The following is a 19,399-nucleotide window of genomic DNA, read 5'->3' as shown; positions in this document are numbered from 1 at the left end:
AGGCGAGGAGAAATTCTCATGCTGCACCCACTTATTGCGGGATAAAGAAAGTAGCGAGAGGTGGTTTGAGGCGAGGAGAAATCTCATGCTGCGCCCACTTATTGCGGGATAAAGAAAGCAGCGTTAGGTGGTGTGAGGCGAGGAGAAATTCTCATGCTGCACCCACTTATTGCGGGATTAAGAAAGCAGCGTTAGCTTTTGTCTCGTCCGTCACAATACATATCAACTACGATTGGATATGATAGGATGTTGGTATGCGAGCGTCAAGGGTTGGAGCGTGGGATGTGTGTGTGTGTGTGTGTGTGTGTGTGTGTGTGTGTGTGTGTGTGGTGGGGGTGGGTGGTGGAGGTTGGGGTGGTGTGTGTGGGGGGGAGTGAGGAATGCGAGTATAAGGATTTATCGTAATGGAGGTTTTTGAAAACACTGATCGGTAGTAGAAACAAAACGAGCATCAAATACTACACCAATAATGTTCGGGCTACCATACCGCTTCAATTTGAAATGTGAACAAGTGGAATATATGTGTACATCATTCTAACAAATTAACCTAATTTCTTTAACAAGCCATATTAATGATAAAAATGAACGAAATGCACCACGTGTTTGCTGACGATTTAACGTTCCATGTTTGCTATTTGCGCACAATTCTATAAACATAACGTTCATATTAATGGAGTATTGTAATCATTCTATTACGACGACGTCATCGCCTAATACTTACAATATACTACGGTACTGAATAACGTACCTTTTATGTCCAAAGGACATGATTTCTTCATCCGATTTAGGCACCCCAAACCTGGACGACGTGGCAGAAGGTACACTGTCCGTAGCCGTCGCAGCAGCTTCGCACGTGGTTATCAGCTCATCATCACTTATGTCAGTAAACTCGAGAGTTGGTTGTTCACAAATTCGTTCAGCCTTTTCACAAGTTGATACGAGTTCAGTGTCACTTATGTCCGAAAACAATTCAAAATACGGCCTCTCCAAACTAGTACTTCCACAAGCAGACAAAACCCCACAGTTGGCTGAACTACTACTGTCATTTTGGGGGACAGAGGTCCGACTCTGTGTAATAAAGAGATCCTCTTCGTCTGATATTTCAACATTAAATAGCAGACCGGAAAAGGCAGAATTCAGCGCGAAAAGCAAATATATATCCACGGGTACGGACGATACGATTACAGCCAGAGGACAGTAAAGAGCTCATCAACGCCTTCAAACCTATATTTCTTAAAATTAAACATTCTCCCAATATATTCAGCAATAATAAACAAAGCACTTTGTCACACTCATATTATTAGTCAACAAGTCTTCATGTAATCTTTGTAATAATCTGTCCACTACTCACCTGATTGTATCACCTTATGATAATAGTTTATCCCAAGTAATGGAGAGTTGTTGTTTAAGTGCACGCGTTACATGTTGTGTACATGTTAAGCGGGTACGGCCTACAGCGTGACGCTGGTTGTTGTGAGTCACTTAACGAGGGACCGCTTCTAACCGATTGTTATTTTAAAATGTATACGTTTTCGCAATAATTTTGAAGTAATGTGATCACATTCCCGTATTAGGGTGTAGGGAATGTATAAAGACGCGTTATACCAAGTCACATAAAATATAATTTAAGTAGGGGAATATCCTCGTAACTCTCCATTCCTTAAAAAATAATGGCCTCGGCCCCTGCGGGGCCTCTGCTCCATTATTTTTAAGGAATGGAGAGTTACTTGGACATTCCCCTCTACATAATAATGTGGTATATGATTCATACTTGGAAACGACAAATTAACTTAGATTTACACAAATCAATATCAAACCTATAATAATGTTTCCTGTTTTAGCATATGAATGATATTAGTGCATACAGAGCATCGATAGGTTTTACATTACAGCAAACGTTTTTGAAGTCACCGATTCAACATTATCAATCAATCATTCACTGCCTACTTAAGTTGTTTATTCCATGGATGTTATGAACACTTTTATTTGTCCATCAACTGTAGTCTTGTTCAAACATATATCTGATCTGCAAAGTCTTTCACTAACTCCAATTTTATTCCAATCCTCATCTCACTTCTCATAATGCTGGAGTTGTAGGGCAAAATCCTGGTCCTGTCTCTGTAAACGCTCACAATAAGGAAATATCCATATTTAACTTGAATGTAAGAAGTCTACGATATAAACTGTCTTGTATTGCTGAGCAAATCTCTGAATATGATATACAGTAAACTACGGTTATAACGAACACGCTTATAACGAACTAATGGATATAACGATCTAACCTTTTAGTCCCGACTATATGCTGTAGTTATGCTGTATATATGCTTATAACGAATTGCGGTTATAACGAACTAAAATTAGTAGTCCCTTTGAGTTCGTTATAACCGTAGTTTACTGTAGTCTGTTTACACAGGGTGTCATCACTATTTGATAGTGATTCATTAACACATGCCCATGACTATAGATATGTAATCTTCAATATACCAGAATCATGGAAAACAACAATCAAGAAAACTAGAAAAATTATTTTACAGAATTTGTATATAAACAGTTGCTTAAGTGATCTGACGAAGCCTGTAAAAGGCGCTAGAATCTTTTATGATAAATTAATATCAAATGAAAATAATCTTAAAGTTTGTGATAAATGGCAATCAATTTTTCACTGTGATTTTAATTGGAAAACGATATTTACTGTTTATAGATATAAACTGAAGGATGTAAAACTTTTAGATTTTCAATACAGATTTCTACATGGAATTATCTACACAAAGAAGGAACTATTAACAATGAATCTTGTGGACAACAGTGTTTGTAGCATTTGTAATGCTGTCAATGAGGACGTCAGCCATGTCTTTTGGGAATGTCATGAAACTAAACAATTTTGGAATGATCTCGAACTTTAGTTTAACAATTATCTTTCACAAAAAATTAAATTGACAAAATATCTTTTTTGGTTTGGTTCTAACTACGCTAATACTTTAATCAATCATACAGTTTTATTGGGAAAAAGGTATATTCATGTAAGTGGAATTAAAGGAACCAAACCGAAATTAGATATACTTATAAAATTGTTTATAAACATATATTCAATCGAGAAATTTATTGCTATAAAAAAAGGATGACAAAAGTAACTTTAACAAAAAATGGTCACCTTTATTCTCAGCATTTGATTCATAGCTCTCTGTTGATACATGATATGTTTGAGTTTGACTGTGTGTTGCAACCGTTTTGGTTTGAAATAGGACAATGTTTGTTTCCAACCCTTTAATTTTCTAAAGAGTGTATTGTGCCATTCTATGCAATCCGAAATATGTCTTTGACGGAATACTGTATTAATCTACAACTCTGGGAACAATAAAAAGAAAGAAAAAAATGACCTTTCAAAAAAGTCAATTATTCACTGATCTTTCATTTTTTTTATCGTGAAATAAACCACGTTTCGTTAAAAGAAACAACAACAAAAAACAACAAAAACACATGCCCATGATACATTCGGAATCGCACAATCGACTCTGCTTTTGATTTACATAGACACACCTAGATGATTCTGTAGACACAAATGATCTGAAAATAGACCTGTATCATACTCCTATATCGTGGTATAGTTGTCGTCATTGTTGTATGTTAACGTAGGGAAGATTTAGAGCCATACGATTATGAAATTTGTTTTGAGGTTTTTCTGTCGCAGAAGAGATTATTATTACTATGTGGTGGTACTGACCACCTAACACCCTGTGTTGTATTGGGATCAACTACAACACTCACTTGCAACTGCACTAGATTATACGCCTCGTGTTGTTCTACTCGGTGATTTTAACGAAGATTTCCTCAACAGCAACCTTCATCATTTGTACGATATTTTAGTTAAAGTTTACGTGATGTAATTAAAGAGCCGATACACATCACTCAGCATTCACAAACTCTACTTGACCCTATTGTTGTCAGTGACGATTGTAATTTCATAGAGTCGAGTTTTGTCGACATCAGCACGGATATAAGTGACCTCAAGGGGGGTTGTTTCGCAAACAAACAGCTTTGATATGACAAAATCCTATGCAAGAGAGGTTCTGATTTATAAAATGGTGACTATGCTTAGTTGAATGAATTGATTGGATGTTCTTGTTTAATAGCTGGGACTATATTGATGTAATATGAGATCTTCTGTCCACATTTAAACACTACATTAACTTATGCATACCATGCCGTGCTGTTACAATAAGGCCAAAAGATAAACCATGGTTGATAGTGATCTACGTTGAGAAATAAGGATAAGAGATCGACTGAGGAATAAAGCTAGACAAACATGCAATGAACGCGATTTATGTAAAGATATAAAAACAAAGAAAGAAAGTCAATAATTTGAAGAGAACGGCCAAGGAAAACTTTTACCTTAACCCAGATCGATTATTATTTATACAAATCAAAGTAAACATTTCTAATTATTGCAAAACTATTATTGCGTCACTTGATTAAAGATTCTGGAGCCAGCACCGTTATCCCACCTCTAGTCACTAATAACAACACAGTACCTGAACTTCCTGAAGCATTTTCTGATTTTGACAAAAAAAGAAAAAAATATCTCACTTTCCATATCCAACCTTCTTCGTTTATTTTTCAAATTATCTCTTGAACAAAGCATATTCTCGTTACAGTGGAAACTAGCTAATGTAATGCCTCTGTATAAAAAGGGAGATAAATTCCACCCTTCCAACTACAGGCCTATTTCACTGTTATCCTGTCTTGGAAATTTATTTAAAAGACTTATTCTGAAAAGAATGTATAATTACTTTCTGGAGAAGAAAATACTTTCAAAATATCAGTCGGAATTCATGCCAAACAATTGTACCAAACATCAACTAATTGAAATTTATTATCACATTTGTAATTCCCTTTATGATCATAAATGTTTTTGTATGATATTCTGTGATATTTCTGAGGCATTCGACAGGGTATGACACAAGGATATATTGCATAAGCTTCAACAGTATGATATACCTAGTAAATTATTAGCATCTTCTCTGGCAGATCGTTCCAATAGAGCATTTCTTAATGGTAGTTTATCAAGAAAACAATTCACTAAAGCAGGGCCTTTCCTATTTCTAGTTTACATAAATGATGTTACTGACGAGCTTCAAAACATTACAGAATTATTAATTGAACAAAGACTAAATCAGGACCCTCTCTCCCTTCATCAGTTGGCAAGCACCTGAACCCCGGCCACGTTTTACCAAAAGACGGTAAAAGAGTGCACTTGTTGTCGGCCTAATATCTCAGTGGGCCAGCTTCATAAAACTGGCATTAGTCAGGACGAGTACAAGCGGTCCAACTAAACCGTTCACAAGTAATGTATTATTTATGGAAGAGTTGTGTCTCGAACGCAACATGGCTACATAGGTACACTGTTCTTTTATGCCATGAGAAATATATATTACTCGATTCTACACTTTTCCTCTAGACATACAAGTATAATTCATATGTTGTTGCTACTTAATACTCTACCACCTCGTCATACCTTAGTGCAGCAACAATAAGTTTGTGAATGAAGACTGTACAATACCCGTATACAGGATAAGACATAATTCATACAAATTATGCATATACAAAAGCATGTAATATTTCTTTCTCATTTCTGATTGTACTTATAGTGCGGGCACCACTTTTATTTCTGAAACTCGATATATTGCACACACATTCAGATTTATTTTAAATATATCGGACCAAGCCTAATTTACTTTAATTTGTAATAACTGTCTAAAACAAAGTTATTTTCTTCCCGAGAATATCCGCAAAGTACAGGCAAATGTGATTACGTCTCTGGAATGAGTGAGATATTCATCTGGAATGAAACTCGAGTCTGCGGCTTGCTTAGCGAACCCTTGACATCCGATTACACCTCTGCAAATAAAGAGACAAAACCCTTTCCATATCCAATAGAAACATGTATGATAAAGGTCTATTTTCAGATCATTTGTGTTTACAAAATTATCTAGGCGTGTCTCTGCAAAAAAAAGCGACAAAATCCTTTCCATATTCATAGGAAATCTCCACTAAAAGCAGTGTCGATTGTACGATTCCGACCATATCATGAGCATGTATTTATGAATCCCTATCACATTGTAATGATACCATGGTAATGAAATAACTGCAACTGATTCCAAAGGTTAGTTGTCTGAGACAACAAAAACTGCCATGACAACTTTACAGCAGAGAGCACATCAGCAAAGACCATTTCTAGGAATAGATTTCATTTCATTTATTAAGTAAAATATTGCCTCTAAATTGTACTTTAGTGTAGCGTAATTCATATAATGATTCTCGTTGAAAATGCACTGCGGTTTGCCTTTACGAAAGTACTTCAGATGAATAAACTATATCGTCAACTTGAACGTAAATGTGCAGTGGACAAGAAGTACAAGTTTACATAGCAGCCGTTAAGGGAATACTGTGTTATGACAACGATAGTCTGGTGCCTGTTACTTCGTTTCAACCGTATACAGGTTTCGTGATATTGATTTGTAACTGAATAACCATGATCACAACACCGAAAATGTCATTCTAGCCCACTGACTTGTGATTAAGGATCACTGTCAAGCACGTTTTACTTGACTGTGTAGAGTTTTCTCTCACAAGGGATACTTTTTATCAAGTGTCATGTTTAAGGGATCTTTTTATCAAAGTCAATTCTCATTTAATTATAGATTTTTTAAAAGAAATAGAACTGATAAGCAGCTTTTGATAAATGTGTTTTAACTTAGTTAGATGTAATTGATAACTTATATTATTCTGGTTGTGGCATTTTATGGGGTTGAAGTACTGTAAAATAATTGTCCCCTGATAGTGACACCTAAATCCTCATAATATTTCAGTACATTGCAGAGAACTAGTATTTTAATACATTAAATAATTTTGATTGTGTCTTAATGTATGGCTAGTATTGTCTACAACTACATGTACCAGTGACTACAGTTATGACTTAAATCCTGTTGGGGATTCATGCAGGTAGCTAAAGTACTGTAAGTCCCCATGGTCCCCAATAAGGTGGTCTAGCTGTAGATGCTGGTGGTATATAGCTCGTATTCTAATAGTATAACATGCAAAGTTGATGTATATATATATATATATTGGTTAGAAGTTTTAGTGTTTGAATTTGTTAGTTTTTATCAATCTGTGATATTGCTAATGTTTTACTGTCCTTTGTGACAGATATTTAACTTTCAATTTGTTCTCGTCACTATGTGGCTGAGATACTGCCGATGTGACGTTAAATTTTAACTCACTCACTCTGATTAAGGAAGTCCGGGACAGGCAAGAGACAATAAGATTACAAGTCTTAACGAGACCAATCTGCCAAAGAAGTGCCAGTTCGTTAATAAGCCTATCAACGGCATTATTCCAACTGATATTAGAAACTTCTTTGAGAGGCATTCAGAAGTTGGAGTACTAAGTAAGTGTAGCCGGGCGTGGTGTGATGTGTCCAGCCACTGGGCTGCTAGTCAAAACATGAGGCAGTTCTTGAAGATGATGATGATATTTATTCTTTATGAGTAGATGGTGTGAGGGAAGCTGTAAACAAGAGTCCTCCCTCCATAAAGAGTTCATGCAGAATATGTTATAATTTAATTTAAGCCAAAAGGAAACAGATTAATTTATAGGGATATGTTGGGGAGCACATGGTTGAAGACCATGTGCTCAATTATTGTAACACAAAATGTGTGAGCTGGCAAACATTTAGATATAACAAATTAAATAATAATGCAATTAAATATATTTTACTTTAATGATAAGCTGTGATATCCTTTCTATGAATATATTTGTTTCCAAAGCAGGATGGAAAGAGATAAGAATATTGAAATGTTTCTCACCTGTAAACAAGAGTCCTCCCTCCATAAAGAGTTCATGCAGAATGCATGAGGAGGGCAGGTGAGAAAGGAAGTTAAAGAAGTGGACCAAAGGGCCAATCAAAAGAAAGGTAGCATCTGACAGGTATTAAAGGAAGTCAAGATGCTTCAGTCACATAAAGTGGTGGACATATCTAAAAATAGATAGGGGGAAGTCCAGGTGAAGCTGGAGAAATTACAGAGGCTGCAAAAGGGTATCAGGTTGGTGTTAGTTTGCTGACATTCAACTGCAGACAAGGACAACATAAAATGAACATATAATGAACACAGAATGAAGTGATGGTGATAATAGATGAACATGTATGTATATATGTATAGAATGAATCTAAAGGGGGTTATAAGTGGGTGGTACTTATGTGGCTATAACTCATTCAGAGTTAGCACCACCACCCGGCTACATAAGGATAAGATTTATGGATGAACAACTGTTTTATTACAATTAGGCCCGACGTTTCGGTGTATGTTCGAACACCGTCATCAAGCAAGTGATACCTTTATAGCACCACTTGCTTGATAACGGTGTTAGAACCGAAACCGAAACGCCGCTCCTAATTGTTATAAAGAAGTTGTTCATCCATTAATCTTATCCCCACTTAGAGATTAGAAAGCCATCAACCGTGATCAGCGCAGCGTGTGTTCAACGAAGGAGATACAGGTCTTTGTTTACTGATTAAACATACTGACTAATGTTCAGTTATATGACCAATCAATATATTGAAGCTACGTGTCTTCCAGTATATGTCCGGGCTCTCTCTCCATTGGTTTGAATATTTCCTGGTGTGCTGCTTCATATTAGTGTACCTTTAAAAATCCGCTTGGACAAACGAGATGTATAAGGGGGGTGACACGTGGTCATATGCACAGGTCACAGGTCACAAATCAAGTGAAGTTAAGTTAAGCAACGTCGGGCGCGGAGAGTCCTTGGATGCGTGACCAAGTTCGGCAGCTCCTGAGAGTTTCTAGGGGATCGGTCCTGCTCCACACTGAAGCACGTGCAGCACATGTGGTGTCTCCATGGGCAAGTGGCTTTGTTCGACTTGTGCCTCTGTTCATCCAGCAGTGAATGGGTACCCGGTAGGATGAGATGGCAATGTGGCTGTTAACCTAGCGCCTAACAGGCACCTTGGATTATATACTCCACAGGGAGCTGATAATTGTTGAGTGCGCACTGATCCACTGACCAGGGTAATAAATGTCTAAGCGCTTAGGGGCGGTCGGGTAGCCTAGTGGTTAAAGCGTTCGCTCGTCACGCCGAAGACCCGGGTTCGATTCCCGACATGGGTACAATGTGTGAAGCCCATTTCTGGTGTCCCCCGCCGTGATATTGCCGGTATATTGCTAAAAGCGGCGTAAAACCATACTCACTCACTCACTCTAAGCGCTTAGAGCATGCTTATGCATGGAGTCCAGCGCCAAATAAATTGACTTGTATTATACTTATATTACTTATTCTTATATAACAAGTGATACATGACCAAACAGATGTCTACATAATGCACATTTGCTGATGGGATACAAATGAACCGTGATACATATGTTTCTTCTATATAACTATCCATGTCACACACACTTACTTTTATACCAACAATAGCACGTGAATGTTACAAGTTATTTTGTTCTTACACTTAATCAGCAATATTAAGGCTATTAACGTATATAAAGTTAATAGAGCGAGCTTGCCTTTCTATAAATATCACGGACTGATATAGACGCACTTTTACCCCAAGGGTGTGTGGTTGACGATAATCTGTTTCGATATTTCAACTGATGGCTTTCATCTTGCACGAGCCACATTCGTTGTGCATAGTTGGGGCCGTAGAATCCCAAAAACATGGGTCCAAACATGCCCCGGTTATTCTTATACACCATACCAATACTTGTTAATTTCTCCCACAGGAGACAACAGATGTGATTCTGACTGAAATACCGTTAGCTCTATGTTTAATTTTGCATTATGTATAACCATACACACATTGTTTTTGTGTTTTGTATGTATGTGTGTGTGTTGTTGTTGTTTTTGTTTCCTGTTGCAATGCATCTCCCTTCTTTGACCTGTACCACATATTCCCGTCTTTTTTAGATGAACAATTGACTTGCCTTTGCATGTGTTTGTGATGGAGTCACCAGTGTTTCAAACACATGTTATCATCCCTATTTCATAGTAATACACGAACACTTTGCTCTATGATATAATCGGAAGTGTACAATGGACAATGCTATTAGCTGAGATTACTTCTCATCAAGGAAACGATTTTATCGCTTTTGTTAATGCACACTGATGTGCAAATCACATGTTGTACCAGAGATTGCACTTTACCCTTGAACCTTTTATCTGGAACACCAAGTATAACATACGTCCTCTTACAAATACCGACAAAGATAATGCTTCATAAATCAAACATTCCTTTCTAATCGTTCCAACAATATGATCTTTTCGCGTCACCCTCTCTTTATGACTTCTTTAGTTAATAGAAGATTTTATTTTTAATTTACAACCAATGACATCTAGGTCTTCATGTTAGGTTTTAGCAAAAAAAATACATACATCTTACAATATTACATTATTTTTTTCCTTTGTGTTTAGTATATCAGATACACGGCAAAATCCATAACAACTAGTTATAACACGTTTACTATTTGTATTGTGAGGGATGTTACAAAATTAAACATATGTATTTCATTGAGTGATTATTGTATATCGTCGCATCAACAAACGTCCAACTATTTGCGTCGATTGTTCCTTAGGATTATGGCTCACATTTAAACAAGTAAACATGGGCGTCCTGTTATCTCGCAGATTGTTTTCTTTAATGATGAAATGTCACACACCAAAATCATATTCGCTTTCCTAAGCATGGTTAAATGTGTTTAATGTTGCATGTAAACTGATTTTCATGTATTTATTATATTTGATAAGAGCTTGATTTCATGAAATACCTCAAGGCTATCCTAGTGCTGTACTATGACGCTTGTGAGAGCATGTGTGCATCTGCACGTGCATGTATATCTGTATACGCGATGTGCTCGTGTGATATATTCTCCAATAGTCCATGGGGGTAGGGACAGGGAGGAAGAAGGGGAGAGGTCAGTGCAAGATGTTAGTGTATTCATATTTCTCCAGAGCACCCGATAACCTGCATATTTGCATACAACACGCAAACTACGTTTGTAAATCTCCTTAACCCATTTGAGTTGCTTGCTTACCCATGCAGACAATAGTTAACCTAACAATATAAAAACACTGTGCTTAATTACCAAATGTAGCTCTTACCTGCTTGAGTGCACAACTGTTTTACAAATATTATCTTCCTGAAATCAGGCACTGTGTTTTCCTGAGGTCCACTCATAGGTTTACTAAACCTAATGGCATCGAAGAGCGTAATAATACACTGAATACCTCAACAAAGGATCAATACCTTATGTGAAGGAGAATGTGTAATTAAGAAATGTATTTGGAAACTCTGGTCTACCACACTCCGACTCGATTGTCTCAAGAACTGGCAACCCGCAGACCGGAGGTGATTGAGCTGGTGACCTCATGGGAACGTGTCAGATTGTATAATAGTGTCTTGCTTTTCATGACGTTATGGACAAAATTAATATGATCTTAAAGGTCTGCAAGAAACAAAGACGGATAGTTAAGATGAAATATTATTAGATAATCATAAACTTTTTCTAAAGAGTAGATTTAGATCTGGAGGAAGGGGAATAGCATTTAAACTGAATATACAGATCGTATAACTGTGATTGACTGTGTTTTGTTGGTAAAGATCTCAGGATCACTATTTGACTTGCCTCATGCTCTCTGTTTAGGAGTTGTGTATGTGCCAACTTAGTCATCCAAATATTCGAGGACATTGGAAACAGTGGTGAACATGCTTTATGAAAGTGACATTTGCTGATTCGTGATTTTGAATGCCAGAACAAGACGTCCTTAAGATTATTGCACATTGGACAATCAAATTGTTGATGAGCCTGATAGAGATGTTGATATGAGATGAACATGATCCAGGGTCAGTGTGAGATGATGTATGTAGGCCAAGAGTAAGATCAAACATGGACAAAGCAAATCCTAACAACTATGGATTTAAGCTGGCTGATATTTGTGAAAATTTTAATTTATTTATTTGTAATTGGTGACTTGAAAAAGATGATAATGTGGGCCAGGTAACATGTAAGGATAACAGCATGATTGATTACGTCATATCATCTGCTAAGTGTTTGCCTCATATTTCAAGTTTTGCTGTTGAAGATATCCCCCCTTGATATCTGATGTTCATTGCCCTGTGTTCTTTGGCCTCGGTATATACATTTGTATGTCACTTGATGATGCGACCAAGCGTAGTGCCCATAATAATCAGCTGCGGGATGAACGGCAAATGAGAACCGAAGTTAAACCAAAATGTTTTAATCAAGGTAAATCGTCTGTCTTTGTAGGTATAACTCTGCCAATTAGAAGATCTGTGTACCAAATTTCGTTTTCTAATTGTAACGTCAAGCAATCAAACACGAGGTTGAGAAAATACATATTCACATTGATATGATACAAATGAAATGACCGGTGGCAGGGTTTAAATCATCTGTTATATTTAACAAAAGGAATATAGGTTATGGCGGTGCAAACAATGATGGGCTTTTATATGCAGGGGGAATAGAGAGGTTGAATGTGGTACTGGAAGACACGTGTACCTGTGTTCGTGAAACAATTATTTTCACTTTGACTACACCCGTGAAGGATTTGTCTGGTTACTGTTAAAGGTTAAGTACAGGGATGTATGTTATCAATATTGCAACGATATTCAAGTGGAGCTGTTTCCTGTCAATCAACATATTCACATATATAGTAAGTATATGAAACCAATTATATCATGTACAGCGCTTATAAACAAAAACAATTATACCTGAACACAATATTATTGTATGACTGTAAATGTGAATAATGTCTCTTGATTATCTGCCGAAAAGGGCGTTAAAGGCGGTGAAAAGGCGGGGAAAGCCCAAAGTGATGCAGATTTTAGACGTTTACCTATGGAATCCTTGAAGGGACATCGTCGCGTTGTCGCATTGTTTCAATGGTGTACAATCCGGGTTGTAGTCCTGTGTGAAACTTGAACTAAATTCCCTTAGAGCTTGGCCCTAGAGTACTATCCCATTATTAGAAAAAGCGATCTTTCAATGTCATTTCTCTCTTTGATGTGAGCCATGAAGTGTTTAAAGTCCTTTACCGGCGAAACTGTATTTTATAATATGCATTTATTGGCTAAATTTGCGTGCTTGCGTGCGTGCGTGCGTGAGTGAGTGAGTGAGTGAGTGAGTGAGTGAGTGAGTGAGTGAGGTTTAACGCTGCCTTTAGCAATAATCCAGCAATGAGTTCGTGAGCAGTGAGCAGTGAACTTTACACATTGTACCCATGGGGAAATCGAACCCGTGTCTTCTGCGTGACGAGCGAACGCTTAAACCACCGGGCTACCCAGAAGCGTGACATCATCAAAAATATTCCATCGTTTAAAACAAATAAACTAAGCGACGAAACAAAGTATAGGTTGGCCATTTGTAATTTCCTAAAAATTGTACTGACTGCTCAACATTGACGCCTGAGACTGCGATGGGCGAGGCAGGTTCGACGCTGGCAAGTCGGTTTAACTTGTTTCGAAAGGACGACACAGAACGAGTTTATTGGCGCAGAGGGGAACGTTTGGCTCCGGCGTGTATTCCAGAGGTCCATCCATTCGGCGGGAGAGGTGTCATGATGTGGAGCGGTATTTGTGGAGATCAGAAGACTAATGTGGTGATTATACTGGGAAACTTGAACGCTGTGCAGTATACAGACCACGTGTTGCAGCCAGTTGTGCTTCCGTTCTTACAAAACCAACAGCAGGGAACATTGTTTTAACACGACAATGCCAGGCCCCATACTGCAAGATTGACTCGGAACTTTCTTAACCAGCAGAACGTTGACGTTTTGCCCTGGCCTTCCCACTCACCCGATATGAATCCTATTGAACATCTGTGGGACCATCTTGACAGACAGATTAGAGCACGCCATTAGTCTTCCGTCAAGAGACAAGAATTGCAGCAGGCCCTGAGAGACGAGTGGCAACGGATTCCAGTCCACGTCATCAGAAGACTGATGTCATCGATGAGGCGTCGACCCCAGCATGCATTGAGGCAGCTGGAGGTCATACACGCTATTGAAGGCAACTGTGTCGACAATGAACTTGTAGTGTGTCTGACAATGTTTGCGAGGTCTTCATATATGCAATGTTTTCCTGAATCTTTGTCAATCACATTAGTGTCAAAAGGCACAGAAAATTCAATAATATAAATGATTTCATTGAATTTATCAAAAACGGTAACCATGTTGCTTAAGATAATGTGTTTGTGCCAAAGCTGGGCATCCACAATGTTGGAAAGTATAATTGAATTCATTGCATTATCTACATTTCATATTTACATTTTGATGCAAAATAACACGTTTTCGCATGGAAAGAGACTGGTCTTGAGCAGCAAACAGAAAGTCTTCTTTTTAGGTCAGCCGACTTCATCCAAAGGAACCGCTCAACACACTTCACATACACTCGATACAGTGGTCGAGTCTGAGTCGATTTGATATGCCACTTCGCTTGGTTGAGTACAGAATCATCAACAAAATCAACACTGACAATGAGATTATGTCCCACATACTTGGCTCGTGTAAGACAACCATGGAATGCTTTGTTTTCATCAAGAGGCATGCTTCACAAGAGGAACACCAAACGCATAAATGTGTGCAAAACTGCACAAAACAATTCTATCACGAAGAGCCTCCATATTGATCAAACCACGCGCTCCCAATATGATTGGTAAATATAAGCGATTAAAGGAAGAGCGAGGGTAGTGGGATCTAGATCTATTGTCTGACATGATTCTTCGTGTGAGGGTGTCACTAACACCAAAAGAATATGAAAGGGCGGGTACAGCATAAGTATTTGTGGCTCCAGCTTTTCTTAAGTCTACATTTGTATTCTGCCCGAGTTTTTCCTTGATATGGGCATTCTGGAGCCCCTAACCTGCATCCCTCAGTATGTGTAGGCCTGACCTTCCACGAGATGGTCAATAACTCTTCTCTCCAGGAAACTGACTGATCCTCCATCTTCTACCTTTCCACATTTCAGATGAAGAATGTGCATTGGTCGAGTACAAAGAACATGCTGATGCCATTAGAAAAGGACTCGACAAAGAGAATGTTTTTTTTAGTTTGGATCCTCCATTGGCAATAAGTTCAAGGTCATCCATGGAAAGTGAATGAGCGAGTTAGTTAAAATTTAACGTCGCATCGGCATTTTGTCAGCCATATAGCGTAAAAACAAGTTGTGAAACATATTTGAGCATATCATATTTTGAAATAATTTATGAACAATATTTGAGCATAACAATATTATATATACAGTTTTAAAACACGGGCTGTAGGCCACCAATAACCAAAGCTAGGCCGACTCATGGGGTACCTACAGTACCTATGCTTCCTGCATGATACCTCAGCAGGATTTAGGTCATTACTTTAGTTATTGGTGGTTATGCACAATGCTAGCCAATATTTAAAAAATACTCAGCAATGGGTGGGCTTAAAAACACTGGTTGATGATTGTTACATCGGTTATGATAGGATTACGTGTCACACAGTGGGACAATAATTTTACAATACCATCCAAGGAAAGGATCTATAGTATGACGGCATTGTAGCTGACACAGTTTATAACATCAACATCATCACGGACTCGGATGACACGTTTTTTGTGAAGTACAAATTCTTTTACCTTTTGTGTTGAGTCCCATGCGAGTTTTGAACCAACACTTGCAGAGTGAGGCACATAATCGCCAGCATGCAAAGTCAGCGGTAGTCCGACAACTGATATACTGATAATAACCCTTTTCGTCTATTTTTTAGAGCTTCACTATGCCTGGTTTGTCTAACTATGCATGACTAGTTTCTCCATGGCGTAATCACTGGACGGTATAATCTGTTTGGGGTCGGGTGGTCAGGCTCGCTGACTTGGTTGATACATGTCATCGTATCCCGTGGATCGATGCTCATGATGGACCTGATTATTTACAGACCGCCTTCATATAGGTGGAATATTGCCGAGTGCAGCGTTAAACATCAACAACAATAACAATAACAACAATTAATGGGCATAGGGGGGTTGGGGTTGTGACAATGAAGAGATTAGTAGCTGTGTATATATTCAAATACCTAGTAATGGGATAAAATTGTGTAAAGGCATTTTTAAGAAATGTATGTTGATTAAGACAGTTTGACAATGTGGAGATTAATAGATGATGATATATTCAAACATTTAGTAATAGGATAAGGTTTATTTACACTTCTTTCAAATTAAGAACTGTTAGTGAGTTAAATAACGAGATTGCTAAACATTCCAGGCCTAGGTTTACATACTGTAGCAGCGCATGAAGCATGTTTTTGTTTAATTAAGACACGCCTCAAAAGTCAGTAACCAATCAAATGAGAGTACAATCAAACAAAGTTCATTGGGCCTGTCAACCAGGGCAAGAGGTGAGAAGATGCAAGAGTCCGACTGCAACGAACCGGAACAAATTTGCCAGGGAGAAGGCGGTTGTTTCAAATATCATGGCCAGTACCAGGCAGTTGACAAAAATTGTTTCCTGAGAACGCGAAGACACAGTTAGTAATGCGAGTAACAAATGATACCCGAGGACATGACATTTGTGGAACCGAGACGAGCAATACAAAAATCGCCATGTGTATGATGATATGTGAGCCGAAAGGGAATTCCCACAACTGTAAATATGGGAGTCCCTGACGTTCCTTAGTTGTGAAAGTAGTCTGCTTAAGTGGGCGTGGCATATTTTTTACATTCATTGGGAAATGAATGCAATTACACGTGACCATATCAGGTGATCAGAATGCAGAAATTACAATGAACACAACGCAAATATAATTATAACATTCATGAAGAATTTTTGGGTAGGACAATTAGGTAAGAGGCATGAACTGTAATCCTTCCTTGCTGCAGTGTTTCTTTAAGCATAAAATCAAAATGTCTGCTTGGATTGGAAAGTTTAAGTTCAGCTTCAGATATTGTTCAATATAATGGTCAAATAGCAAATATCGATGTATCTCTCTGAGCTAGATATAAAATATATAAATGTATGCCTAAATATTTAGAGTGACAATTACATTTCCTCAAGACAGTTTGACAAGGGGGATGGCTTCAACTTCCAAAAGTCAATTTCCCATCTTTAGCTCAACAACTCAAACCTTTGATGCCTTCATTTCGCAATTGTGAAGTACAATAGAGCATTTTACGAAGTTTGCCCAAATGTTATGGATTAGGGCTTTGACACTGAAGGCCTCAGTAAAACTTTCAAAACGTTTAAGGTAGACATGTGGACATTTCCAAATTTGACGCATCAGTGAAAAAAGTGATGATGTCCGAGTTTGTTTCCGTGTTTTTTTAAGGTGAACAATTGACATGCCTTTGCACTTGTCTGTGATGGATGCCACCAGTGGTCACGACACGTTTACCTTATCCTGAAATACTTGGCATCATCACTTTCATGGTTATTCATAACAAAAATATGCTTATGATGAAGTCACTCGTACAAAGGTTATGGAACTGTTTTTGTCATTGTTTAATTAGTATTACATGCCTTCTAATATGCCAATCAAATAATCTCATTGTCGAGATATGACACGCATGCATGCGCGCACCAAAATCAAACACAGAATCATATGGTTTCATTTCAAGGAACCTTTCTACTCCACAGCTGATGTCTATCAACCGGATGTATGTTCCGAAGACCCTATTCCAAACGCAACCTGTAGTTCTGAGTCCAAGATGGCAGGGAGTATCAGATCTTGTACCTGTAAGACCAACTACAGAGATGTACCGCTGGACGTCGTCAGTGTCAACAACACCTGCCTGGTCAATGGCAGCTGGACTCCACCCTCGATTAACTGCACAGGTAAATTTTGATGCTTTAATGCATAATTGTGGCTTTGTTTAGCGATCAACTATTTGTTACATAGAAATAGCAAGTCATGTAAACGTTGACATTTGTTAGCCAACGGCGCAGTAACTCAGTGCGTACATCAGCGTCCCTTCATTGCCAAAACCTTCTGGTCGTTAAAACAAAACCCGAATCAGACCCAGTATATTGCCTGTTTTGTGACTTTCACTATTAGTTATCCTTGTCTAAACCATTTAATTTCCAGGTCCCTACATCAGACTGACCACGCCTAGTATCAGCACATACACCTTCCAACAGATATCTGCCAGCTACCTACACACAATCACAGGCGGCACCTCTACCGTGGTGTTTCTGGTCAAGGCCTGCAACGATGCCAACTTTGCCCTGCACACAAGACCTAACAACTACACCACTGATGTCTATGAGGTGTCTTTTGGTGGGTATGGGAACACGAAAGCCTTTATTGGTAAATGCATACAGTGCGGTATCATGGATTCCCATGCTGAATCATCTTTTGTGTCATGCAACGAGTACAGACCATTTTGGCTCAGCTGGAAGAATGGCGTCATCTCTGCGGGAAAAGGACTGGTTGCTGGTACCCAGAAATTCATGCAATGGACGCCAATTAGCCCAATTGTGATAAATCACGTTAGTATCAGTACCTATGTTAATAATCCTGGTACGTGGCTCTTCCGAGAGCAGTAAAATACTCACTGGCGACGCTTATAGGAATGAGTAACATTAGAAGATAAAGTGACAAAACCCTTTCCATATCCAATAGAAATCTCACCTTAAAGCAGAGTCGATAATACGATTCCTCTATATCATGGGCATGTGTCTACGAATCACTATTATTATGTAGCAGTGTATTTTATTGTTTAACAATGACTGTAACTGTGATTCATTGTTTCTGTTGAGATTCGGTAGACGGTCATTGTATCGTATTTGGGAAGAGATTAGTCGTCAGGAATGTAGTACTAGATAATGTAAACGGTCGTCAGTAAGTTACTATATTCAGATGCTAGGGTAGTGTAATAACTTCCGTTAACGCAGAGAATCAGAGCCTGTACAGAGCCTTATATCACTGTCTAGAAAGTTCTGGAAGCTAGTTAGGTTGATACGTTAAGGGACAAGAGCGTGTCACTCTGTGTTATCTCTTTGGTACCTGCTTTTATTACTTTTGCTACCACCACTGCATTTTGTATTTGACCCGTGAAGATTCCGGGGAAGAATAGGTCTTCAGCAACCCATGCTTGCCGTAAAAGGCGACTAACGGGATCGGGTGGTCAGGCTCGCTGACTTTTGCATGGATCAAATTGCATGGATTGATGCTCATGATATCAATCACTGGATTGTCTGGTCCAGACTCGATTATTTACGGACCGCCGTCATATAGCTGGAATATTGCTGAGTGCGGCGTTAGACAACAAACCAACCAACCAACCAAGCATTTTGTATTTGATACTGACCACAATGACTGTGTCCCCATGGCCCCCAATAAGGTGGGC

General features: G+C 38.4%; 1 protein-coding gene across 1 annotated transcript in view; it reads left to right on the top strand.

Annotated features, from left to right (window-relative positions):
* LOC124131932 overlaps positions 1 to 19,120 on the top strand; it is a 29,295-nt gene extending 10,175 nt beyond the window's left edge. The window contains exons 3-4 of the mRNA XM_048396472.1: positions 17,688 to 17,885; positions 18,136 to 19,120. Of these exons, the coding sequence (XP_048252429.1) occupies positions 17,688 to 17,885; positions 18,136 to 18,596 (659 nt within the window). The 3' untranslated portion in view covers positions 18,597 to 19,120. The remainder of the gene's footprint in view (positions 1 to 17,687; positions 17,886 to 18,135) is intronic.
* Positions 19,121 to 19,399: the final 279 nt, after the last annotated feature.

Source organism: Haliotis rufescens, unplaced genomic scaffold (assembly GCF_023055435.1).
Source record: "Haliotis rufescens isolate VD_foot unplaced genomic scaffold, xgHalRufe1.0.p SCAF_15, whole genome shotgun sequence".
NCBI classification, from domain to species: Eukaryota; Metazoa; Mollusca; class Gastropoda; order Lepetellida; family Haliotidae; genus Haliotis; species Haliotis rufescens.
Note: the sequence above shows the minus strand (reverse complement) of the source record. Positions and strands in the feature narration are given on the sequence as shown.